The 27,708-nt window shown below is 37.6% G+C and overlaps 1 protein-coding gene across 1 annotated transcript; it reads left to right on the top strand.

Moving 5' to 3' along the window:
* Positions 1–3,606: 3,606 nt before the first annotated feature.
* Positions 3,607–12,071, top strand: LOC122556356 (uncharacterized membrane protein C3orf80 homolog; the record flags this gene model as incomplete). The annotated part of the gene is made up of 2 exons (XM_043702989.1): positions 3,607–3,707; positions 10,755–12,071. Coding segments are annotated over 2 exons (633 nt in total), but the record flags the coding sequence as incomplete, so codon positions are not given.
* Between the last annotated feature and the right edge of the window lie 15,637 nt (positions 12,072–27,708).

Raw genomic sequence — 27,708 nt, 5'->3', positions numbered from 1 at the left:
TATTTTGCATTTGGAAGGGGGTAAATAAGTAATGCCTCTGTCAAAATAACAAAAAGGGAGAAAAACAACATGATTAATGGGGAAAATACTGCACAAAACAGATTTCGGAAGGGAATCCAGTCTCACAATAGCTTTCCACAAGTCAGTATTTGTAAGCTATCCCACATACAATGCAATAGTTAGAAGAACGATGGTGAGAGGGAATAGTAGCGCTAGAGTATTCAAACATTGGTCACAACTCACTGCCATTTCCCACCAATGTATTGACTTTCTCTAGAACTGACACTACAGAATAATTCTAACTCAACATTGATTTGTGAGTAAAAGAGTTAGTAAGATAAGTAAGTTCACAGGGAAAGCCATGAATACTGGGATAAATGGAAGCTTGAATAAGAAGGCGAAGAGAACTAGTTAAGATATCTAGAGTTGCAGAGGATTAAAAGAGCTATTTGTATTAGCCAACAGATAGTAGGACAAAAGAATGAACATGCTTTAAACTAAATAGGTACATTCCAATGGGATATAGTGATCATTGATTTACTGAGATGGTTGCAAAGTATTGGAATAATTCACCTGAGAATATTAGAAGTTAATAGCTTGAATTGTTCATGACAAAAGTGGATGAGTAACTTGAGAAGCAACAAGTTATTGGAATAACAGTTGAAGCAGCATAAAGATAGACCTGATGCGCCGCTCATCTTTCTATTTTTGAATTTAATGATGGGCCAGGTTTTATGATCCAAATAGTGTCAAATACTGAAACATTCACCAGAGGACAAGGATTCTGGATAATTCAAGATGGAGGACAGGAAAAATTTCTGGCTGTAACAGGCAGCTCCCTGTTTGAGGTATTTTAGGTGTTTTTCTTGAATTCCAGGAGCAGCAATTACTGTTTTATATGCTGGAACTTTGGAGAAAAAAAATCAAAACAATGACACTTTTGAAGGGGAGAGGGACAGGAGCAGCAATTACTGTTTTATATGCTGGAACTTTGGAGAAAAAAAAATCAAAACAATGACACTTTTAAAGGGGAGAGGGACAGACAAAGGCAATACATGTTCAGGTCAGTGCAGGAGAGAGGAGGAGAGAGAGAGAGAGAGAAGGAAACCCAAACTGCTAACTGACACAGAAGTGAACCTGAGCAGTTACTGCTTTTGCTGTTGAATTCATGTATCGCTGGACACCGGAGTGCATCTAGGAAAATTTTAAAAAACAGTGAAATGCACAACTGATCTTGAAGGAACCTGTTTGGGAGAGGTCACAGCACAGAAGCAGATAAGTGAATATTCAAGCATGGCCTTACAGTAAGTCTGCAGTAGTGAGTAGAGTGGGTTCTTTCTTGATTATTTGTTTTGTTGAGCTATGTCTCTTGATTAAACTTAAAAATATAAGTTAACCTGAAGCAATGTTTTGTAGAGGAACACGATGGTGATATTTTCTGGGTCTGCAGATTGAACGAAGCAAAAATAGCCCTCAGTAGAGTGGTAAGCTCTTCTTATCGGATGTGGGAGTTCAGGGAGAGTTTACGTGTTACTGAGGATTATATCTGCAATACATGCTGTTGATTGCGAATCCTGTCAGATCAAATGGATCAGTTGGAGTGACAGTTAGAGGCAATGAGAAATTTAAAAGAGCAAGGGGGTGTGACAGATGGCAGTTATAAAAAGGGAGAAGAGTCACAGATACAGTCACATAGATGGGTTAATTCCAGGAAAGGTAGAAGAGATAGGCAGGCAGTGCAGGAATCTTCTGTGGCTACCCGCATTTCAAACAAGTACTGTTTTGGAAAATGTAGGAGGTGATGGATTCTCAGGGAAATCAGGAGGGAAAAACAGAGACATGAGATAGCTTTGGCAAATAGAATTAAGGAGAATCCAAAGAGTTTTTACAAGTATATTAAGGACAAAAGGGTAACTAGGGAGAGAATAGGGCCCCTCAAAGATCAGCAAGGTGGCCTTTGTTTGGAGCCACAAAAAATGGGGGAGATACTAAATGAATATTTTGCATCAGTATTTACTGTGGAAAAGGATATGGAAGATATTGACTGTAGGGAATGGTGCCTCTAATTTGCTAGTACTAAGCACATGTCTCATACAAATAGACCATAGGTTGACTAGCATAGAAAATTGAAAAATGCCAGATCAGAGATGACTATCTCACAATGAACATTTTAGGAGCAGAGTAGAGGGAGCTGTACGTTACCTTTAATGGGATTGTGGATAATCTGCTGGCAATAATACATGAAATAAGAACATGGGGGCTCACCAGGGACCCAGGTCCGATTCCCGCCTCGGGCAACTGTCTGTGTGGAGTTTGCATATTCTCCTGTGTGGGTTTCCTCTGGGTGCTCTGGTTTCCTCCCACAATCCAAAGATGTGCAGGTTAGGTGAATTTGTCAAGCTAAATTGCCCATAGTGTCAGGGGTAAATATAGAGCAGGGAAATGGGTCTGGTTGGGTTACTCTTTGGAGGAGTGTTGTGGACTTACTGGGCCAAAGGGTCTGTTTCCATACTGTAGGGGATCTAATCATGAAATCCTCTGTTATTGAATATTAAAAGCATGCACCATGATTGATGAGGGCAGAGCAGTAGATGTGATCTATATGGACTTCAGTAAGGTGTTCGACAAGGTTCCCCATGGGAGACTGATTAGCAAGGTTAGATCTCATGGAATACAGGGAGAACTAGCCATTTGGATACCCGAACTGGCTCAAAGGTAGAAGACAGAGGGTGGTGGTGGAGGGTTGTTTTTCAGACTGGAGGCCTGTGACCAGTGGAGTGCCACAAGGATTGATGCTGAGTCTTCTACTTTTTTTCATTTATATAAATGATTTGGATGTGAGCATAAGAGCTACAGTTAGTAAGTTTGCAGATGACACCAAAATTGGAGGTGTAGTGGACAGCGAAGAGGGTTACCTCAGATTACAACAGAATCTGGACCAGATGGGCCCATGGGCTGAGAAGTGGCAGATGGAGTTTAATTCAGATAACTGTGAGATGCTGCATTTTGGGAAAGCAAATCTTAGCAGGACTTTTACACTTAATGGTAAGGTTGCTGACAAAGAGACCTTGGAGTGCAGGTTCATAGCTCCTTGGAAGTGGAGTCACAGGTAGATAGGATAGTGAAGAAGGTGTTTGGTATGCTTTCCTTTATTGGTCAGAGTATTGAGTACAGGAGTTGGGAGGTCAGGAGGAGTTTAACCATGCAATTATTTGTCAACTGTTCTTAATTTACCTGTGGTCAGAATCTACTTATTTGAAATAGCTGGTAGTTTTTGTCAAGTAGAAAAACTTGCTGCTGTTTTTTTCTGTTAGACTGGATCTATCTTTTGGGTGAATTGTGTACTTTTATTTCTTTTCACTGTTATCACCTCCGGAATAGCCGTGCACCGCCCAATGAGTTGTGACACCTGTCATATCACAAAATCCCTTCCATAATCTTCGAACACCAATGACGAATGGATTTGCACCATGATTTATGTGCAGGTTCCTTCGAAAGAATGGAATTTTAATTGGTGCTAGCAATTCGACACATTGTTCACTGTCAGTACAGATAAGGTCCTGTCTCCCACAGAAAGCAGCTGGATCCTCCACTGATTGATCAATTTCACGTGACTCCCTTCTAAAGGATGATTCTCAGCGCTGTCACGCCCCCACATTTGATTTCCCTGTTGTGTGCAGGAATCTTAAAAGCGGAGAGGGAAAGAGGTAAAATCGCGGATAAACTCAATGCTTCGTCTTTTTTTAAAAAACCAAATTGAGATAATATTGTAAAAACATAGCAGCTGAATGTGTAAGGTTATTTTTCTTTTTTTATTCGGTTTAAAGTAGAATTCTTCCTATTCTCAGTGGAATCCCTCTGAGGGAAAAAAATTAAAACCGATTTCCAGTGTATTCCAGTTGAAATGCATTTCATATATATTAAAAACTCCAAACATTATATTATTAGACCTTAACAAAGTGGCGCTGCTGTACAAACAGCTTTCGGTATCTACTGTGTGAACAGATGCATTATCTTGACTATGTCCACCAGTTCGAAAGATTGCTACACTCTATAGGCGAATTAATTGTCTGGCATTTGGTGTTCGGCGATGTCTTTCATCACTTATAGGTTACCAATGAATCAGTTTTTATAGATCCAGACTTTACTGAGTTATTTCAGCGCACCATCAATGACCAGCTCAAACATGTTAAACAGCTGTGTATCATCTGGAATTCGCCTTTTGCTCTGTCTCTTCATGTATGTTTAATACAAGAAATTAACAGTTTACTAGCTCGGATAAATGATCAGATTAACCGGAGACGTGGTTATCTACTTATGTCCCAATTTAAAACCTAAGTTTTGTTTTCTATAAAAGCTTTGGCGTGCCCGTGTGTTGCTACAATTTGGGGTTGAATAATTAACGATCCATAGCACATTGCAATGTAATTGACAGTGTACAATAAGGGGACAAACTGGGCGGCTCTTCACTGATACAATTACGACAGAACTCAGCTTTAATTACCTGGGTTAGATATATTGAAACAAGTATTCTTGTCCTGTCCACTTGCTACTGAATTACCAATGGAATATTACAGATGTCTTTCGACAATTAAGAAATTCATCACACAGCAGATGGTTATCTTGGTAACATTCTCTTTATTTGGACGGCACGGTGGTTCAGTGATTAGTACTACTGCCTCACAGCGCTAGGAACCTGGGTTTGATTCCCGCCTCGAGCGACTGTCTGTGGAGTTTGCACACACTCCCGGTGTCTGCGTGGGTTTGCTCCGGTTTCCTCTCATAGTTCAAAGATGCAGCAAGTCCGGTGAACTGACCATGCTTAATTGTGTGGCAGGGACGTGTAGGTTAGGTGCATTAGTCGGGGGTAAATATAGGTAGGGGTTTGGTTCTGGGTGGACTACTCTTCGGTTACGGACTTATTGGACCGAAGGGCCTGTTTCCATACTGTAGGGAATCTAATCTAATAAAGCCAGATCATTAATTTTGCATATTAAATATAGTAATTTCTTTCTAATTTATGTCAGCGCCACTTTAATTATCTTCTGTGATTCAAACCCTCGGTTTTAATTACATAATCAATGCTGATATTCCGTGCAACGAGAAAGGAATGTTTTTGCTGTTGGAGGTATCATCCTTTTGAAGGAGATGGTAAACCTGTATCAAAAGTTTAATTGGATGTTAAGGATCCCATTATTTGATATTAAACCAGAAGGTCTCGCAGTAATTTGCTTAACATTCCCCTCTCAAACAATACCACCAAAAGCTGATTAGCTGGCTATTCGCGGCATTTCTGTTTGTGATCTTGCAAAAATGAGTGGACTTTTAGCCAAAAAACCACAGTCACTGTATCTTAACGTAATGACATTGCATGTGAAGAATTTTGAAATATTCTTCAGGGATATTGTAGGCTGCTCTGTGTGTAGAACATTTAATTTCACTTGTTCTCTAGTGTCTTGAGTTCAACAAACTTCCCTTGATCTCGCTGCCTGAAAAGTTACATAGGCAACAGAGTGAGCTATGAAAGAAGGCGCAAAGACAGAGACCAGAGAGAGAAGATTGCAATGCTCCGTGGATCTGGTAAACAAATTGGATATGCAGCCAAAAATCTTCCAGTTTACCATAGAACTTAAATTAACTCTACAGCGTCTTTTAAATTGCTTTTGAAAAGTATTCCACATGACCGAATCTGTCACATTGTTCTCTTCCGTTTTATTACCCAGTTTTTTTTGCTTCAATGACGACGTTTTTATCCATCTAACTCCATGGAGCAGTGAACAGCACATTACTTCCCCTTCCTTTTTAACCTACTCATGGAAAGTAGGTTAGGACCAAATTCTATCCCTGCACACTTAAATTACAGTCCAACAGATTGATTTCTGAGGTTCTTCTAATTCAGCATCCCAAACTCTCTTTCAACTGTTAACTCACTTTAAGGCCAGAGTTTTAAAAAGTGAGATTTAATTCAAGATTTTCAAAGCTTTCGCCTTTGCATGGTAGCGAAACTTAGGAAAGACCACTTCTTGGCAATGAATTAATTTGCGCTAATGCTGGGCTATACTATTAGCTCTAAACTGCTCTTCTGGGACTGACATACTATAAATATCCAAAGGAGCAATCCATAGGCAGTATTAATGCTAATCTCCCTTTGTTTAACTACAAAAAGCGATCAAAAGCACTTTATCGATCGATGCAGGACGGATACCTCCGACTATAAATCGTTCATTCTTTGCATGTTGACTATTTCTCTTAATTACACTTTCAAAACTGCATGCAAAAAGCAATATTAGACGTACTGTTTCCCAGTTTGAGTTTCCCAGTTTGTGATTCGATGACTGGGCATCTACTTTGAATTAGAGCTATCTTTTTATAGCACTGTTGAAAATGCAGCAATTAAGTGGTGGTTTGGTGTACAGTGTATGCACTTCAATGTGATCTCTGCCTCATTGTAATCAATAATATTTATTTGATTTAGTCCTCAAATAGTAAATGCATTTTCCAACAAACATTTAATTGTGAAACAATTCCAGAATTAATATTATGTTCACATAAATCAAACAATTAGCATATTTTCAAATTAAGTTTGCAGCATTTGATATAGTGAAGGAGTTAGAATAAATGAATTGTGTTCATTTTTAAAATAATTCTAACAAACTCCCTAAATATATTTCAGAATTTAGAAGATGAACTTTGTGTAACTCAAAATGAGATCCATAGTGTATCTTATGTGTGATGCTGCAGAGGAAAATTAGTAAATAGCTTGCAGAATAGTTCAACTCAATTTCCTTTTAGTTGCCAGTAATATTCAGAACCACATTATTGTTGCAAAGATGTAAACTGAGAATTTAGGATCTTGGAAAAAGTTTACTAGTAAACACGAATGTTGTAACTGGGTCATCATTGAGCTTTAATAAACATTTCTACAAACAAACTGAGTAATTAACATATGGACAAAGTCATACATTCACAAACTAAGATATTTATACACCATGTTTAACCCGTAGACTGTTGTTTCACCTTAATAGGGGAGCCTTACAATTAATGACCACAGAAATTATCTTTACATATTCTTGCTGAGAAATGGTTAATTTTGCCATATATACAATATTGCAATTTTTAAAAAGACCATTCATGAGCATTGCTAGTTAGACCAGCATTTGTTGCCCATTCCCACTTGCTCTCGAAGGTGCTGGTGAGCTACCTTGAACCATTGCTGTCCATCTTCTAAAGGTAGACCTACAATGCCCTTGAGAGAATTCCAGGTTGACACTGAAGGAACACTGATACACTTCCTTTAGTCATAAAATGTCAATGATAAAAGGAAAATTGTAAGAATTAGATTAGACCATGGAACAAAGAAGACTGAGAAGGATCCAAACAAGGAATAAATTAGCAGTTATAATATTTTCCAGTGACATGATGGGAAAGGAAGAGCAAGGAAGGGAGTGGCATAGATCACAGTAGGTGGGCAGATAGAAAGACTGGAAGTATTTTTTGGGAAGATGGTAAGAAATGAAGAACTGGGCAGAATCATAATGATGTAGTAATGCAAAGGAAATATTGTAGCTGTAAGTCTCCCAAATATGACACAAACAGTCTTTGTCACTTCCAGTGCTATACAAGCATTAGGTACTTCAATCTGCTCAAACAACATAAGTAGAAGTATTACAATGTGTAATAAATATGTCAAGTCCTAGTCCAAAATTTGGACTACTTAACTCCATGCTGTTCTCAAAGTCAATGAGCAACGTTGAAGAAATTCCAATGAAGTATCAAAATGATGCCATCCTGATTTCTTCTGAATTCTACTGACCTTTTTATCAGTTTAAAATATCAATACAAAAACTTCAAAATGGTGCAAGACTGGAGTACATGACCCCAGTCAATATTATTGAATATCTAGAACAGAGAAGCTTCCTGGTAAGTGGAATTATTCTGAATAAGAACATAAAAATTGTGAACAGATCCATTATGTTAGGCGAAAGTGAGGACTGCAGATGCTGGAGATCAGAGTCTAGATTAGAGTGGTGCTGGAAATGCACAGCAGGTCAGGCAGCATCCGAGGAGCAGTAAAATTGACATTTCGGGTAAAAACCATTCCTGATGAAGGGCTTTGACTCGAAACGTCGATTTTCCTGCTCCTCTGTGCCTGACCTGCTGTGCTTTTCCAGCACCACTCTAATCTAGATGCATTATGTTGCCGACACATATATACTGTAAGATACCTATGCCTTCATTTCACCCATCATAGTATTTGCAAACACACAGCTGCGATTCTAAGGCCTCAGAAACTCAATAGTTTATAGACAGAGAGACTGGCTGAACCCATGATGTAAAGGCTTCATAGCAATGCCTGTGGGCAAAGAGAGGCATGAATATTTATTTCTCCCAACAAGTTACCCAGCAGTAACCCCAACACCTTTTGGACCATGATCTGACTTGTACACTTGTACCAGGCCACCGTTGGGATCCTGGCTCACCTGCGATCTGCATCCGCACAATTTCCACCCCTGGCCCTATGCTAGTGGATCTTAATAAATTGTTAATTTCCAATGAAGTATTCATTTTATGTATTAGTCGATTTAGTCTGCTTGTGGGTTGTATGATAATGTAACATTTTTGAAGAGATTTGAGTGAGGTATGCAAACAAGTCTATGTCAATTTCGACCATTTTTAATTCAGAGATAACTGCAAGGACAGAGGGTTGATCAAAAGCTACAGCTTTGGGATAATTAAATATCAGGGGACGTTTAAAATACCTTAAGTCCAAGTTATAGTAGTTACTTAATTTGCAATTGCATCATGCTACTGCTTGCTTGCTGTAAAACATTGCTATGACTTCTAACCACCAAACACTAACTGTGCGGCGACATTATAGAACTGCTTTGAGTGCAATCAGTGAAAACAATACTTTGTTTTGCTACATAAAGCTTATGTGAAACATATGTAATTTCATTTGGATCCAGGTGATTATTTGGATTTCCCCATTATTATAGTTTTGTTTTACAATTTTCATGGCATTATCTTGCCATTGTAAATGAACATTTATCTTGACATTTATGAGGTTTAATTGACAAAACCATTTAGCCATTTAAAAGTAGATATGGAAATACATTGCGAGGTTCCGTTGATGTGTTTTTTAAAAAAAGCAAAGACCCGCGGATGCTGGAAATCCGAAACAAAAACAGAACGTGCTGAAGGCACTCAGCAAGTCTGCCAGCCAGTTTCAAGGCCAGTAGCCATTCATGAACAGGATTCTCCTATCTCAGTCAGTTTGTTTATTTTTGTTCTAGTGATCTGTTAATTTTACAAATTATACTTCGAAACTTGCCTGATAGAGTCATAGAGATGTACAGCGCGGAAACAGACCCTTCGGTCCGACCAGATACCCTAAATTAATCTAATCCCAACTGCCAACATTTGGCCCATATCCCCCTCAACAGTTCGTATTCATATACTCCTCCAGATGCCTTTTAAATGTTGTAATTATACCAGCCTCCACCACTTCCTCTGGCAGCTCATTCCATACACGCACCCCCTATGACACTTAAATATGTATATCCTGTGCCATTAATAATTTTAAACAGAATCGTTTAACAGTTGTAGACACCATTATTTCAGCGAAATAGTTGCTCAGGATATCCTAATCCATTTCACTGTTTGCAAAATTCACATTATTTAAATTTTCTACAGGGAATGACTGCACTTGGTTTTTTTTTAAATAGTTTCCATCGTTTTGGAAAGCTGTGCAAATCCTGTTTCTGAAAAGTATATATAACATATATTTAGTTGCAATTTTGCATTATGTATGATCTGCTCAATTGTACATTTGGCAAAAAGTCATTTCCAATATTTTTAGAGACCAATTTCTTGGACAGGTTACAAAGATCTATTCAGTTTCTGCTTACTAAGAAGGCTCAAAATGTTTTTAAAAATGCAGTTCAGGTTGCTAAAGTTAAAGTTAAGCTTTTTTAATATTTAAGACTGATACTCATTAAAGCAAAGAATCCCAATCAATGCAACATAAATGATGGAGATTGGACGAATTACCTGACTTATACTGAAATGGAACTCAGCCAAAAATGTGGTTGGAAATGTTATGTCAATATCCAATACTGATCCAAGGTCCTAATGGAAGATGAGTTGCATTAAGACTGCCATTAAATTGAGTTTTCTCATGAAATTTTAATTAGAATTGAGAACTATTGCAGACTTCTGAGTAAAACGAACATTTAAGGGTAGTCAAGGTGACTGAGGAACTTGCATTATTAACACTCATGGAAAACAGATAAAGGCGTGGGAAATCTCTGCTGAGATTTTGGACCAGTAAATGCCCGCAAAGCTGCTGGAGAAAGTGATGGAACGGTCAGTGACATACGGAGACAGAGCAACGAGGAACAGGGAAGATTTGGAGGAATGAATAAAAGATACAGAAATTAATCTGCGTAAAAGGTTTGATTTTAGAAATATGTGAAATTATTTTCTGTTTTGGAAATCAACTACCCTGTTTTTTTTCCACCTACTTTAATATATGTTATATAACAAATTTCTTCACTGGTCCCACTGACCCGCATTTTATCCTGTTTTGACAGCACGATAGACAGAAGTCTGATGTTAAGAATTGAGATCCTCTATGCTCTTCGAGAGTAACTGCTAGGTATTTGGTACCAGATCAAGAACTTAAGAATCCAAGTGATGTTTTTTCAGTCATATATACAAAATCTATTATTACTATTAATTGTTTTGAGTTTCAGTCAAGGAGGCGGAAAATGCGGGGATTTATTATGCGGTCTACACGAGGGATGTTGTCTCTTTGGAAACGACACACATCAGTATATTCGCTGCTGCAAGCTTCCCATTCACTCTTTTCTTGATAGCATAAGCTGGATCTTAAGAAAACTTTCGGGGATTTTTATATTGTGCGTACTGTTTGTCATCGGATATTTCCTACAACGCATCATCTGTCCGCAACCTCGGCGCTACCGAACAGACACATCATCTTCTTTGTTCAGCGAGAACCTGAATTACGCCTCAGACAACTCTTTGCTGGACCGACTTACTGATCAGGAATTACATGTGATTTCTCCACATGCCTGCACTACGCCTCGATCACCACCATCATACGAAGAAGTAAAAGATTTGCCAAGCTATGAAGAATTCATGCACAGCAGGGACAGTATAGAAAGCACAGGCACTCCAGTTTCAGCTGATCGCAGGTCATCGCTCTCGGAAACGGACGCAAGGTCAAATTGTGAAATTCACACGCAGTCTCAACCCCAACAATGATACGTGTTTCTTCCAGATTCAGAGGCTTATGAAAGTATATCATTGGAGTCTGTTGAAACCTGCAGAATATTATCCCTGACCGTTTGGGGGACTTATCCGTTTTAAAACCGATATATTATATGTTTGTTTTTCCTGCTTACTGATGATCAGGGAAGTCTGAGATGGATCAAAGTTTTAACAACAAAAATTGTTTTTGAGGTGGCGCTGAGACTATCGTGTAAACTGTTGGGAGCGTTTATCATTTTACATCTGCTCTACTTTTAAAAATAGTCTGGGCAAATTGTATCAAAATATACTATTAAACACTATTACAGTGTCTTTTTGTCAGCTAAATGTTCATATCACCAATGGAGGAAGACTAATAACGTTCACATGTCTAGGGTGAATCAGGGCTATAAAGTGACTATCAATTAGCGTTATGCAAGGAGGTCAACTGCCAAAAGATATCTTGTAATGTAAAAATATTTACCACATTTGGCTTTATTGGTGCAAATTAAGATTTGGAAGGTTCGGGTGAGAGAATTTACAGTGCTCACGAACATTTTGCAAGAAAAAAGCATTGTTGGATTACCCCAAAACAACGCAATTATTATTGTATTAAATGACTGTTGGATTAGTAGAAAGCAAGCTAGGCGGACTATGGTCTTTTCTGATCTCGCGATTTCTTTGCGTTTTGATCATTGAAAATTCCCCAACTATATCGCATCTGATTCTTGGGAAATGGTTGCTCGTGAACTGGTAGATATATTTCTCAAGAAGCTTCGACCTGATTAACACGGAACAATGTAAATGCAACACATATGATTGTTCTACAATGCTGCAGGTGGGCAAGGCTTGTCATGTTTCCACCTGATGTAACTTGCAGAGTGCGTACAATCTCTCCAATTAGTAACTGCAAAATTTACTTGCTTTACAATAGGTGGTGTCACTAAAATTTAATTGGCCTCCTTGACCTTATTTTACATAAGCAATAATTCCTCGAGTCAACTGAATTTACTTTTATGTTAAATTTTCAAAGGGTTACTCTTCGGAGGGTTGGTGTGGACTTGTTGGGCCGAAGGGCCAGTTTCCACACTGGAGGGAATCTAATTGAACTGATACAATATGACTGCACTATTTGGATATTCTTCATTATAGCACATTAAGATCAATATTTGAGGTTCTATGGATGGTATTAAATCAACATTATCACCAATAATACTTTTAAACATTAGACATCTTGTCTGAAAACCTGGAATTATAACTGTAAATATAAAATAGAAAATCAAAATATTTCTCAAATGAAACGAATGTTGAATTACTCCTTTTTGAACCTCTCTTTAACTGATAATGTAACTTGATTTACAACTGGTCCCTGTTACAAATCAATTCATAAATCAGCATAAAATCCTTTCACCAATATTATTATGTAAGCTTTAGGTTTAAATCTTTGGGAACTAAATTTTGCATACACTTGAAGTAAATACATTTTTAGAAGACTATTTCTATAGAAATAATCTGATGGAAAACATTTTTTTCCTCTCAGGCATTCTGCACAAAAAAATCACTTTAAAAGAGAAAAAGCACTTCTTTTAAAATCCTGAGCACATTTAAAGTAAAACAACAAAAATGTTACCTAAAACATATTAAGACCATAAGTTATATGAACAGCATTAGGCCATTCTGCCCATCATATCTGCTCCATCTTTTGGTCATGACCAATATGTTTCTCAATCTAATTTTCCTGTTTTCTCCCCTTACCCTTGATCCCAATGCCAATTAAGAACCTAGCTATCTCTGACTTAAATGCACTCAGTAACTTGGCTTCCACAGACCTCTGCAGCAATGCGTTCCACCCACAGATTAAATACATTCTACCTAAAGAAATTCCTCCTCATCTCAGTTCCTAAGGATAGTCCTTTTGCTCTGAGGCTATGTCCTAGTCTCTCCTAGTCGCGAAAATATCTTCTTCACATCTACTCTGTTCAAGCCTCTCAGTATTCTTTTAAGTTTCAATTAGATCCCCCTCATCCTTCTGAACTCCAAGTACAAACCTGGAGTCTTCATCCCCAAGCCCTTCATCCCCAGGATCATTTTTGCAAACCTCCACTTGCACCTGCTTCAAAGCCAGCATATCTTTCCTTAGATATGGGGTCCAAAACTGTTCACAATATTTCAAATGTGGTCTGACCAGAGCCTTATACATCTCTACTCTTGTATTCTAGTCCTTTTGAAATGAATGCTAACCTTGCATTTGCCCTTCTAACTGCCAACTAAACCTCCATGTTTACTTTGAGAATCCTGAATTAGGACTCCTGAGTCCTTCTTTGCTTCCTTTCCCTGTTTAGAAATTAGTTAATGCCTCATTTCACTCCATCTGTCACTTCATACCAGTGAATGTTAGAATAACTTCTATTGCTTTGGGCTCCTGTGTTCAGGAGGTCTCAAAGTGCTTTATGGGCAATAAGAAGCATTTGGAATGTAGTCACTGACATCACATAGGAAAACATAGCACCTAATTTGCTCATATTAAAATTCCATAAATAACAATGCAATAATGACTAGTTAAGCTCTCTTTGTGATACTGGGTGAGGGATAAATAGTATGGGTTTTGGTTGAGGGATAAAGTTCGGGCACAGTTAGAGCTGCCCACTACTCCTTTGAATCATGGTATGGGCTCAGTTTTATCCACCTGAGAGACATACAGGACCTTAATTCAACACCTCATGAGAAAGAATGCACCTTCATGAGTACACCTCTTCCTCAGTACTGCACAGAAGTATTAATCTGGACTATGTGCTTAAATGTCTGGAATGGAAATTGAACCTTTTGACAGAGGTGAGAAAGCTATCACTTAATTTATGGTATTAAGCATATTAAATACCTATGGACGAAAATGTCTTCTTCACATCTACTCTGTTCAAGCCTCTCAGTATTCTTTTAAGTTTCAATTAGATCCCCCTCATCCTTCTGAACTCCAAATACAAACCTGGAGTCTTCATCCCCAAGCCCTTCATCCCCAGGATCATTCTATTCATTTGATATTCATTTCAATGTCACTGAAGAATAAAAACAATAAATGTTAATATATTTTTTACAAATTAATGACCTTCCCTCTTGGTTTGCTTACAAAAATAATTGGCACCTTTTCAACTACAAGAGATGGTGGGAATTAAAAAAAAATACTTATTTCAATACTGTTTCATTTTTAATATTGCAAGTATATATAAGCGAAATATAAATGAACACACCATATTTTTTTCTGAAAACTTCACAGAAAAGTATTTATACCTTTAAACTGTTTATACTTTGGTGTATATGCTTTGCAACAAAAATAACACCAGAATACTGTTCAGATAGGAAAATGCTAGAAATACAGACAATAGAAGCTAACTGGATCAAGACTGATGATCTTATTAAATACACAATAACAATTTCTTGAATGAAAATTACTAATTATGGCAATTATGAAAACTATTCAAAAGGATATCCGTTCCTTCAGAATTTTGAGATGGAGTTAATGTCACAGTCATATTTTGATTTTATAAACTGGCTTAATAATTGGCTTTAGACCCAGTCCAGAGTAAACAGTAAATATTTGTCCAATATTGGATGTAACATAGACTATGTGTTCGGATCAGGTGGTCTCAACTCTGTTCACTCCATAGTAATAAACAGGTGCCTATTCTTTGAATGATCAATGAGTTTGCAGCTTAAAACCAGCAAATGAAAACTTTGTTCATCCTAGCTTTCGGAGTCTAAGTAGTGTTTGGACCAGCAGTATAAAACAGGCAAATCCAATTGTAATAGTCTTAAAAAGAGACAGAATCTCAAACCCCAATTTCCTGTTGCCGAAAGTACTTGAAACTTGGGTTGAAGCCTTCTGAAATATTTCATCTTGGTACCAGAGTGCAGAGCTCTCACAGAATAATTCAATAACATTTCTTTTGAAGTAAATAATATTAGCCAGGGATGTCTCATTCCAAGTACAAGTTTTGTCTAGGCGGTCTATGAACCTTGGTGTCAACATGTTAAAATCTATCAAACTGTAGAACAAATTAGTTTGATACACAATATACCATATATACAGTTAAACCAAATATAACTTATCCTTGATGATGAATATTTTGTTACATTACAAGTAAAGACAAAATACTTGAACATGTTTTCTGTAAAGTCAGTGAAGGACAAAACAAGTAAAAATACTTCAAGCCATGGTACATATACAATGTGTGAATTTGAGTTATTTCAGGTTTTGAATTAATTTGGGTGCTTGTTTATTGAAATCTAAGCACTGAAGAAAACACTTTTATGATCTAAGAAATGAAAGTGTCCACCAACATTTGCACCAACAAATTTTGAATTATCACTGTCAGATGCCCCATGTTTATTTTGCAACAATAAGTGGGCATCCTATAACTATAAAATATTATTTTTTTTCCAGTGATGTCTTTATTTATTAAAGTAAATGAAAATTCATCTTCAATTTCACAACAAAAGTGTTTGTCAAGTTGTTTGCAATGACTCAATATAACATTTTAAAGAGCATATAGATATAAATTATAAGACAGTTGTGCTCTTTAAGATGAGTGATGAACTATTGGGAAACTAAAGGGCTCTGAATCAGCCTACTGGAAGTGAACGGCGATAGCCAGCTATGTCTAGTGCTGACTACTGAGGAAAGAGAGTTCTGATTTCATTTGGGGTTCCTGGGAAGACTAAGAAATTAAGTGCTCCAGAGTTGGGACTTGTGCCAGGAGTAAACAACCTAGCTCAGGTAGAACCATAGGCCAAATGCAGAATATAGGTTTCTCCTTACTCCTTATTGTTGTGCCTTTAACCCAGCATTAGTTGAGTGTGATATATTTCACAAATCCATTTGTAACACACTTTTTATTTGCAACAGCCGCCATCCCTATGGTTTTTCTGGAAGATAGTGTCAATTTGTGTTGAATTATGCAATTCAAAACTGCAGGTTTAACTTACAAGAAACAATTTGAGAATGTCTAAATTATTTCCAGGTATAAATATAATCACAGAAAGGAAACATTTATCTCCACTGTCTGGGCTGGATTTAGTTGAAAAACTATAATTTTAACCTAGTCAGTCACTGAGTCCCTCAAACAAAGTTTAACACCTAAATGGACAATTAATTGCATTTCTTTACAGTATATGATACAGAAAATGAAGATCTATGCATGTATTATTGATTACTTGAGTGAATGGATAACTTTTTTCATTCTCAAATAGATTCAGCTTTAGTATGTTTATAAAGAAAAGTAAACTCTTATTTCATTGGTTCACTTAAATCATTGTGATTGACATTAAATTAAGTCCTATACTTCAAACTGTTATAGTCTTATGCATCCGGTGTTTCAAATGATAGTGAGCTCCACTTACCATCTTTAAAATGATCTAAGTACAGTTAGAATATTCCTTTAATATTTAATGTTCAGGCCCTAGGTGCATTATCTTCAATTTATTTATTTATGGAAATATGTTACTCTTTGTTGAAAACTATGAAAAAGTTTTCATACTGGAAAATAGTAATCCATGTTCTGCTTCAATAATAACTTAAGTAAATAAATGGTGTTTAATTTATTTATTACACAAATGAATAAAGCATTAACAGGATGAAATCCAATACAAGAAATACACAGCAAAAATGTTCCATGAGTAAGTTTCCAGAGCTGGGCTAACAAGATGGAGTGGCTATTATCACATGTCAAGAAGAATGAATTTTCTTTCAGTAGAGAAATAATTATTATTTAGTATTACCAGAAAGTATCAGAATTATGTCACATGATCCACAAATATCCAGGGAAATGGGGAAATACAGTCATAGAGTCATAGAGATATGCAGCACAGAAATAGACCTCTCGGTCCAACTTGTCCATGCCGTCCAGATATCCTAAATTAATCTACTCCCATTTACTAGCACTTTGCCCATAACCCTCTAAACTCTTCTTATTCATATGCATCCAGATACCTTTAAAATGCTGTAATTGTACCAGCCTCCTCCACCACCTCTGGTAGCTCATTCCATACACGTGTCACTCTCTGCGTGAAGAATTTGCCTCTTAGGTCCCATTTGTATCTTTCCTCGCTCATCCTAAACCTTGCAGGTAGATAGGATAGTGAAGATGATGTTTGGTATGCTTTCCTTTAATGGTCAGAGCATTGAGTATATGAGTTGGGAAGTCATGTTGTGGCTGTACAGGACATCAATTAGACCATTTTTTGAATATTGTGTGCAATTCTGGTCTCCTTCCTATTGGAAGGATGTTGTGAAACTTGAACGGGTTCAGAAAAGATTTACAAGGATGTTGCCAGGGTTGGAGGAATTGAGCTATATGGAGAAGCTGAGGGGGCCACCTTTATAGAGGTTTATAAAATCGTGAGGGGCATGGCTAGGGTAAATAGACAAAGTCTTTTCCCTGGAGTGGTGGGGTCCAGAACTAGAAGGCATAGATTTAGGATGAGCGATGAAAGAAATAAAATGGACCAAACTTGGCAACTTTTCATGCAGAGGGTGGCGCATGTTTGGAATGAGCTGTCAGAGGAAGTGGTGGAACCTGGTACAATTGCAGCATTTTAAAAGGCATCTGGATGGGTATATGAATAGGATGAATATAGAGGGATATGAGCCAAGTGCTGGCAAATGGGACTAGTTTAGGTTCGGATATTTGTTCGGCATAGACCAGTTGAACCGAAGGGTCTGTTTCCATGCTGTATTTCTCTATGACTCTATGTCCTCTAGTTCTGAACTCCTCCACTCCAGGGAAAAAACCTTATCTATTTACTCTATCCATGCCCTCATGATTTTATAAACCTCTGTAAGGTCGCCCCTCAGCCTCTGATGCTTCAGGGAAAAGCAGCCCCAGCCTATTCAGCCTCTCCCTCTAACTCAAATCTTCTAACATACTTGGAAACCTTTTCTGAACCCTTTCAAGTTTTACAACATCCTTCCTATAGAAGGGAGACCAGAAATGCACACAATTTCCCAGAAGTGGACTAACCAATGCCCTGCACAGCTGCAACATAACCTCCCAACTCCATTCTCAATGCTCTGATCAATAAAGGAAAGCATATCAAATGCCTTCTTCACTATCCTACCTATCCTACTTTCAAGGAACTATGAACCTGCACTCCAAGGTCTGTGTTCAGCAACACTCCCCAGGACCTTACCATTAAGTGTATGAGCCCTGTCCTGATTTGCCATTCCAAAATGCAGCACATATCATTTATCTAAACTAAACTTTATCTGCCACTTCTTGTCCCATTGACCCATCTGATCAAGATCCCATTGTACTCTGAGGTAACCTTCTTCATTATCCACCACTCTTCCAATTTTGGTGTCATCTGCAAATTTACTAACTATACCTCCTATGTTCACATCCAAATCAATAACAAAACACACTGGACCCAGCATAATCCTTGTGCAACACCGTTGGTCACAGGCCTCCAGTCTGAAAAGCAACTCTCCACCATGACCTTCTACCTTCGAGCCAGTTCTGTATCCAAATGGCTAGTTCTCCCTGTATTCCATGTGATCTAACCTTGTTAATCAGTCTACCGTGATGAACCTTGTTGAATGTCTTGAAGTCCATAAAGATCATGTCCACCGCTCTGCCCTCATCAATCCTCTTTGTTACTTCTTCAAAATACTCTCAATCAAGTTTGTGAGACATGATTTCCCATGCACAAAGCCATGTTGACTGACTATCCCTAATCAGTCCTTGACTTTCCAAATGCATGTAAATCCTATCCCTCAGGATTCCCTCCAACAACTTGCCCACCACCGTCAGACTCACACCAGTCTATAGTTCTTTGGCTTTTCCTTACCAGCTTTCTTGAATATTGGCACCATGTTAGCCAACCTCCAATCTTCCGGCAGCTCACCAGTGACTATCGATGATAAAAATATTTCAGCATGTGGCCCAGTAATTACTTCTCTAGCTTCCCACAGAGTTCTTGGGTACACTTGATCAGGTCCTGGGGATTTATCCACCTTTGTGTTTTAAGATTTCCAGCACCACCTCCTCTGTCATATGGACATTTTTCAAGATGTCACCATCTATTTTCTCACGTTTTTATCTTCCATGTCCTTTTCCACAGGAAACACTGATGCAAAATACTTGTTTGGTATCTCCACCATCTCCTACAGTTCCACACATAGGCTGCCTTGCTGATCTTTGAGGGGCCCTATGCTCTCTCTAGTTACCCTTTTGTCCTTAATGTAATTATAAAATTCCTTTGGATTCACATTACAGGAGTTTGGCACTAGGTAATATAACTGGTGCAGGCACGATTGGCTAAATGGCTTTCTTCTGTGCAATTCTCTGAACGCAGAAGGATGTTTCTTTTCTTAATTCTCTCCAATGGGAAAATTTGTGTTTGCAGCTATCATAAATTGAGTTCGTCGAATGAAGAACAATTAAGTATGTTTTGATCTACTATTGATTACTGTCAAGAGATAAAAGTTTAATTTCATAATAAGGCACCTTTTACCATTGCAGGTGTACATTAGATGTCACATCGACTTATGTCATTGTGAATTATCACTAGTTTTGGAGACTACTCATGCTGTACATGTCAAATTTTATAACGTAGAAGTCATATAAGGGGAAAGGATAACAAGTAATTTGAATGTAGTCTCATGGCCCATAAACTGTCACACAAATGCTTGGATGTTTCAAGAATGTCAGTAAAATAAGTTTAAGCGATGGATTTAAAATTATTGCAAATATTATTCATATTCACATTCTTCCACTTACTTGCTGTAAATATGCTGAGTGGTACAAAAAGTAGTTGGAAGTGTGACAAAATTGACAATATTCACAACTGAAGGCAATTACCTAAGTATATTTTGGTAAAGTGTTTGTTTTTGTTGGCATATACAGTTAATAATACAAAAAATATATCTGCATGTATTTTATGGACCAGGCCAGTCCCCCTCAAAATATTTTAAGAAGGTAGCCTAGACCCTAACATTTTCTTATTTTAAAGGCAGATATGAAGTGGGTATTCCAGATGCAACTGTGGGAAGCTAGAGAAGTAATTACTGGGCCACATGCTGAAATATTTTTATCATCGATGGTCACTGGTGAGCTGCCGGAAGATTGGAGGCTGGCTAACATGGTGCCAATATTTAAGAAAGCTGGTAAGGATGCAACTGGTCAAACCACTCAACTTTAAACAAAACAGAATTTATTTAAACACTACAGTTGAAACAGGAAAAAAAAAGCAGAATTTTGAGTAAATTTACTGTTGGAATACTTAACCGACCCAATACAGTAACTATTACTAATTAACTGTTCCAGTATAGTAACATCCCATAAACACACCCATTGGCAAAAAAAAACGTAAACTCAAACAAAGGTTCTTATAGGCAAGGAGGAACAACTTCCAGAGAGCGATCTCAGAAGAAAGTCAGAGGAATTCTTTACTGAAACTTGCGACTCCCCTAGACTCTCACATCTTGTAACTGCTACAGCAAAAACATACTAGAAAAAACCTGAACTGGGAGAATTTGCCACTCCCCTTCCATTGTTAAACTAGACTCTTCAGCACCTCTGCTTTTACAACCTCTCTTCAACAAAAAACCAAGGACAAAATAACCTTCTTAAAGTGACAGCATCGTCACATGCAACAGAGCAGAAAGTCTGCAGTTTCTCAAAAATATTTGGAAATTTAAAAAATATTTATTGTGAATAATTCTGAGAGCTAATACTTCACAATATAAACGCTTAAATTCTCAGCTCCAAAATAATGATTTTGCAACAATCATTTGGTTCTCAGGTGAATGCAAAATGCTTCCATGGCTTCAATCAATATAATTGTGGCTCCTTTCAAAGGGAAGGTCAAGAGTCCTAATACATGCAATAGTTGAAAGTTGAAGATAGAAAAGGTTACAGTGGCTATTGTTTGTGCATTTTTATATGATTTCTCAAGCTACATGTAATCAAATCATTCTCATCTTTAAAGAAGACATGTTGTCCAATGAGGATTCAGACACTTCCATTTCTCTTAAATTTTACTTTTTTATTATTTCTCTCACTTTTATATCTAACTCTAAAGATCTCTCCCCAGGCTGTAGTCTTAATGGCTGAGAGACTTAATCTGAAGTCTCTCAAACCATTTTTTCTAAATGCCATACAGTGAAAAATAATAACTATATATAATTTTTTATTCATCACTTTGCCAACCACAGATAACATATTCCCATAATGTTTCAACTGGCTGCTTGATGGTAAACAGGTAGAATGCAATCGACACCTTGTATTTATATAGCACCGCTAACAGTGTAAGACATGTCAAGGTGCTGCACAGGACAGCTATAAAACAAAATTTGATAACTGATTGGGTTTTACAATGATCAGGTGATCTGCTTCATCACAGTAATGAAGCTGAACACTATTTCATGTATCTCTATGTACAGCACATCATGACTGAGATAAGGGATTGAAACTATCAAGGTGAATATTTGCAAATTGATGTTCTGTACAAAACAAATTTATATAAATTACCAGATTTTCAGACCTGTTAAAATTTGAAAAGTTTCTATGAATGGCAGCTGTTCAACAACTCCAGCTTTATATCCAGTTAGTTCCTCTTTACTCCGTTCCACACTTGTGGAAATAAATGTTCAACCTTTGATCCCGTGTGTAGCTTATTGGTATCAGGTGTCATCTATCACTGCACCAGTTTAATTCTTCCATTGGCACATTTACTGAAGTAGTCATGGAAGACTGCTTATAGTTCATCACAAATTAATGGCAAATAATTTACCTCGTCCTTCAGCGAGATCATAGAGATGTCTTGTGGGAAATATAAAATTAAGAGGGATTAGAGGAGCAAGGTGCTTTGCAATTGTTGATATGCAATACAGGCCATATCATAGCTAAACCTAATCCTAGCTTCACATGATTGTTCCTAGTGAGGTCAAGATTAATTTTCATATCTATTCTTGGCTGTGAGTGTCACTGATGAGACACTTCCAAACAATGTAACCCTCAGGATGTTGACAGTGAGGGATTTAGTGACAATAATGCTATTGAAAGTGAAGAGAAAATAGCTTCTGCATGTGGAAGATAGTCCTTAACTAGCACTTGTGTGATATAAATATGGCATTTTCTCCTTTTCTCATGCCTGAATGCTGTCCAGGTCTTGCTGCACATGGACATGGACTGCTTCAGCATCTGAGGAATCACAAATGATACTGAATACTGCAATCAAAGTGAAGATCCGCACTGCTTATCTCATGTTTAAGGAAAGATTATTGAAGCAACTGTCAGAGCTTGGGCTGGCACACTACCTGAGGAACTCTTGCAGGGTTGCTCCAGGGCTGCAATTACTGTCCTCTGATACCCAAAATCACAACCATCTTCCTTTGTGCTAGATGTGGCTCCAACTAATGGAGAGCTTTCTGTCTGATTCAGACTGACTTCAGTTTTGCTTGAACTCCTTGATTACAAATACTTTCTGGTGTCAAACACATTCTCACTTTTTACCTCTTCAGTTCAGCTCTTTTGTGCATGTCTCTTTTATCTGCCACTCTATCATTATCATTAGGCTAGTAGACCAACCCTGGTTCAAACAAAGAATACAGCATGACAAGAGCAGCATAAACAGTATGGGATAGAGAAAGGTAAGCAATTCCATAACCAGTGCGGCAGATATGAGCTCTGCAGTCCTGTCACATCCAGTTGTGAACAGTGGTGGACAAAAAAAACTGGAGGAGAAAGCTCCATGAATCACACTATCCTCAATGATGGGGAGCTCGCCACCATCAGTACAAATGTCAAGACTGCGTCTATCTTCAGTCAGGAGTGCTGAGAGAATTGATCCATTTCAGCCTCCATCTGAAGTTTCTAGCATAACAGATTTCAGTCTTCAACCAATCTGATTCACTTCACATGATATCAAAAAACTGGTGGAGGTAATGGATACTGCAAAGGATGTGGGTCCTTACAGCATTCTTAGAATAGTACTAAAGATTTGGGCTACAGAATTAGCTGTGCTCCTAGCCAAACTCTAATACAGCTAGCACTAGCATCTACCCAACAATGTGGAAAACTTCAGTTACGGCCTGTGCACAAAAAGCAGGGCAAATCCAACCTGACCAATTACTAAGCCATCGGTCTATATTAATTCATCAGTGAAATAATGGAAAGGGTTGTCAGTGCGATTAAGTTACATCTGGAAAAGAATAAACTGCTCACTGACATTCAGTTTGTGTTCCATTAGGATTACTAAACTCCAGAAAAGCCTTGGTCCAAATATGGACAAAAGAGACTGACCTTGACATCAAGGCAGCATTTGGTTGAGTATGGCATGAAGGAGCCATCATGAAACTGGAGTCCATTGAAATCGGGGGAATCATACTGGTTGGAGTCATACTAACACAAAAGATGTTATAAGTAGCTATTGGAAGTTATTCATCTCAGTCCCAGGGCATATCTGTAGGAGTTTCTCAACATTAGACTTTTAAGCTCAAACATCCTCATCTGCTTGATCAATAATGTCTCCATTATAATGTCAGAATTGGGGATATTCACTGATGATGGAACAGCATTCAGTACCATTGGCGAATCCCCAGATACTGAAGGTGTTCTTGACCACATATAACAAGACCTGGACAACTCCAGGCTTGGGCTAATAAGAGTCGAGAGTGTGGTGCTGGAAAAGCATTTCCAGCATCTCTGATGCTGCCTGACAAGTTGTGCTTTTCCAGACCACACTCTCTACTCTTGATCTCCAGCATCTGCAGTCCTCACTTTAGCCTTGGGCTGATAAGAGGCAAATAACATTTGCACAACATAGGTCCAAAGCAATGATAATTTCTGACTAGAGAATCTAACCATTGCACCTTGATATTCAATGTCCTTGCAATTGCTGAGTTCCCCACTATCAACATCCTGGGGATTACAATGGCCAGAAACTGAACTGACTAGCCATAGAAATACCGTGATTGTAAGAGCAAGTCAGAGGCTTGGAATTCAGCTCTGAATAATTCACCCTGTTTCCAATATGCCTATCGACTCTCCAATATGTATAAATCCAGAATATGATGGAAAGCTCTCCACCTTCCTGAATCAATACACTTCCAGCAAGGTTCAAGTAGGTTGAAAACATCCAGAACAAAGCAGCCCACTTGATTAGCATGCCATCCATCACTTCCAACATTCACCTCAACACTAAGGCATGGTGGCTGCAGTGTGTTCCATCTACAAGATATAATGCAGGAACTTGACAAGGCTCCTTTGACAGCACCTTCCAAACCAACAAACTCTAACATTTAGAAAGACAAGTGCAGCAGGTGCATGGGAACACTACCATCTGCAAATTCCCCTTTAGGTTTCACATCATTCTGCCTTGGAACCATTCCTTCTCTGTCACCAGATCAAAATCCTGTATCTCGCTTTATAACAGTACTGCCCATACCCCCCAAGGACGACAGCACTTCAAGAAGGCAGTTCATCATCATTTCTTCCAGGGCAATTAGATTTGAACCGTATCCAATGAACAAATGAAAAAAAAGGGCTTAACTACCTTCTTCTGAACTATAACAATTCCGTGAACATCTGTGTTTATGCTTAGAACATCAGTGAATGATACTGACACATTATGCAATAATTGGAAAAACATTCAATTCTACATTACTGTCATCATCATACATGACACCTAAACTAATTTAAAAGTACAGGGAAAAATCGTTAAAAATATTTGCTGTGACGTTATTTTGGCAACAAACAAGTGACGAGTTGATTAACGTAGTCAGCAGATCAATACTGCATCTGACATACATTTAAGAGTCTGTCTCAATTAATTTTTTTGAAAATAGGTGTTGTCTTATTGAGTTTAAATAATCTGAGAATTTTTAGGTTTTCTTCAATCTGATGAAAATGTTAGTGCATAATTGGACGAATGCATGCATTCTAAAATAAAGAAAAGCATGCAACAAGAACTTAGTTTATACTTTCTCAATCATTAATCATATCATTGCGGGTGGCAGAAAAAGACCTGAATTTTCAGTTAAAAATCACACAACACCAGGTTATAGTCCAACAGGTTTAATTGGAAGCACTAGCTTTTGGAGTGCTGCTCCTTCATCAGGGGGTTGTCAACCACCTGATGAAGGAACAGAGCTCTGAAAGCTAGTGCTTCCAAATAAATCTGTTGGACTATAACCTGGTGTTGTGTGATTTTTAACATTGTACACCCCAGTCCAACACTGGCATCTCCATATCTTGAATTTTCGGAGCATCTTTTATGATTACAGGAAGTCTCAAACTTTTTTGAGCCGATGTGAAGTGTTGCAATTGTTGCAAATGAAAGGAAATGTGGCAGCTACTGCAAGACCCATAAGCAGCAAGGTGTTGAATGATTTCAAGAAGGCTTTCGATATACTCCTTAGGACTAAAGGATCAAGCGAGAAAGCAGGAACAGGGTATTGAGTTGAATGATCAGCCATGATCATATTGAATGGCAGAGCATGCTTAAAGGGCTGAATGGTACAGAACGAATGAAACTGCTAAGAAAAGAAATCCCCATTCACAAAATCTTTTGAAAAGTACTTGCTACTCTACAATCCCATAAAAGTGTTAATAAACATACTATTGAAATACAAATAACACTTCACACCTCTTAATTTTGTGAAAACAGTGTGACATTAACAATAAATATTACAGAAAAAGATAACCTGTGATAGTTGCATAAAGATACTAAATTAGGAAAAGCAATGGTTCCCTCCAGTTATCAAAACAAGTCTCCCATGGACTTTATCTTTTTCTGAATGTCGATTTTAATTGTGCTCTCATAGTCAATGCATTTGCCTGATCTCACTGATGATATCTTTGCATTACTGATGACATCCCCTCCACTCTCTTGTGTAACACCACTGTGCTAAATGGGATACATTTCAAACAGATATAGCAACTAAAAATTGGTTATCAATTAGGTGTAGTGGGCCACTGATAGAATTGTATTCAGGAGGCAGTCTTTCAGATCAGAATGTAGAATCAGTTTGGGTGGAGATGAGGAATAGTTTGGGATGGAAATTACTAGTAGAGATGGTCGACAGGTTCCCTAATTGTATACACAATGTGATATGAGATAGAGAATAAATATTGGGTGCTGGTGTTAGAAACTGAACTAGTCATAGATGATTTCAAAATATAATCTGGAAAAATACAATTGGTAATGATAATCTGAATGAGGAATTCATAAAATGCTTTCAATGTGTTCTTAGATGAGCACATTTTGGAACAGACCAGAGATATTAGACTTGAAATATACTAAGATTATACTCTACTTGATAATGTTTAATGTAACAAGATTAATGACCTCAAAGTAAAGGCACCACTAAGTTAGAGCAACCACACAATGATCGAATTTTATATTCAGTTTGAAAGGGACAAGAGTGGATCCAAGACTAGTATTCTAAAATTTAATAAGGACCAATATGTGGTTATGCAAGTTGAGCTAGCTGAAGTGAACTAGAATACATGGCGAGGGAATATATCAAGAAGTAATGCGAGATATTTAAGGTGATATTTCTGAAAATACAGAATAATTATTTAGATTTGCAAATGACAGAAAGATATGCAGGAAAGTATGCACCAAAGGGGACATAAAAAGAATGCAAAAATTTGTATAAAAAATAAAACATTAGACAGGGAATAGCACTATTCAAGAAGGCATTTATGGGACTCTTGCCAGTAGAAGAAGTTAGGAATTAGTAGTGGCATTTACCATGTGCATTATCAATAGATGGCTAACTGTCATAGGTTCAGGATTTGGTATTAAAAAAAATCCAGATATGGGTCAGCTAAGTTATTTGCTGAAGGGAATCTAGGTATATCTTGAGATTTACCATAAGAAATTCAAGCATAGATATTAGACTAATTAAACTGCTTTAAAATAAAATAAAACTAAACAGCCTTTGTTATGAAGCTGCTTTTAGCAATGAGCAGTTGGCAACAATTATAGAGAGACAAAGAATCATTGAACAAGTAGCTATTACTATAGCAAATAAATTAAGGTGGGAAATTAGAGTTGAAGTTCTTAAAGTTGCCAAGGCATTTTGCAAATATTTAGAATTAAATTAAGTTAGTTAAAACCTTGAGATACATTGTGAGTCAAGAGAAGAGGTTCAAGGAGCCAAGAAGTTCAAGGATCCATGGAAGGACAATGGACATATGTTGAACTTGTGTAACATGCCATGCTTGACCAATGGAATGTTAAGTATAAATATTTGTTGACCAATAAACCCAGACAAGGATTTTCTTACTCTAGAATTTAGGACCTCGATTACCCGGCATTCAATTATCCGAATATCGGATTATCCAGCAAGGTCCCGATGCTTGGCTAAACTATGTAATTGGCAGTTGATTATTCCGAATTCGATTAACTGAACAAAAAACTCCCGCCCGTATCCTT

The sequence above is a fragment of the Chiloscyllium plagiosum genome, chromosome 13 (genome assembly GCF_004010195.1).
Source record: "Chiloscyllium plagiosum isolate BGI_BamShark_2017 chromosome 13, ASM401019v2, whole genome shotgun sequence".
Classification (NCBI taxonomy): Eukaryota; Metazoa; Chordata; class Chondrichthyes; order Orectolobiformes; family Hemiscylliidae; genus Chiloscyllium; species Chiloscyllium plagiosum.
This window is presented reverse-complemented; position numbering and strand designations above follow the sequence as displayed.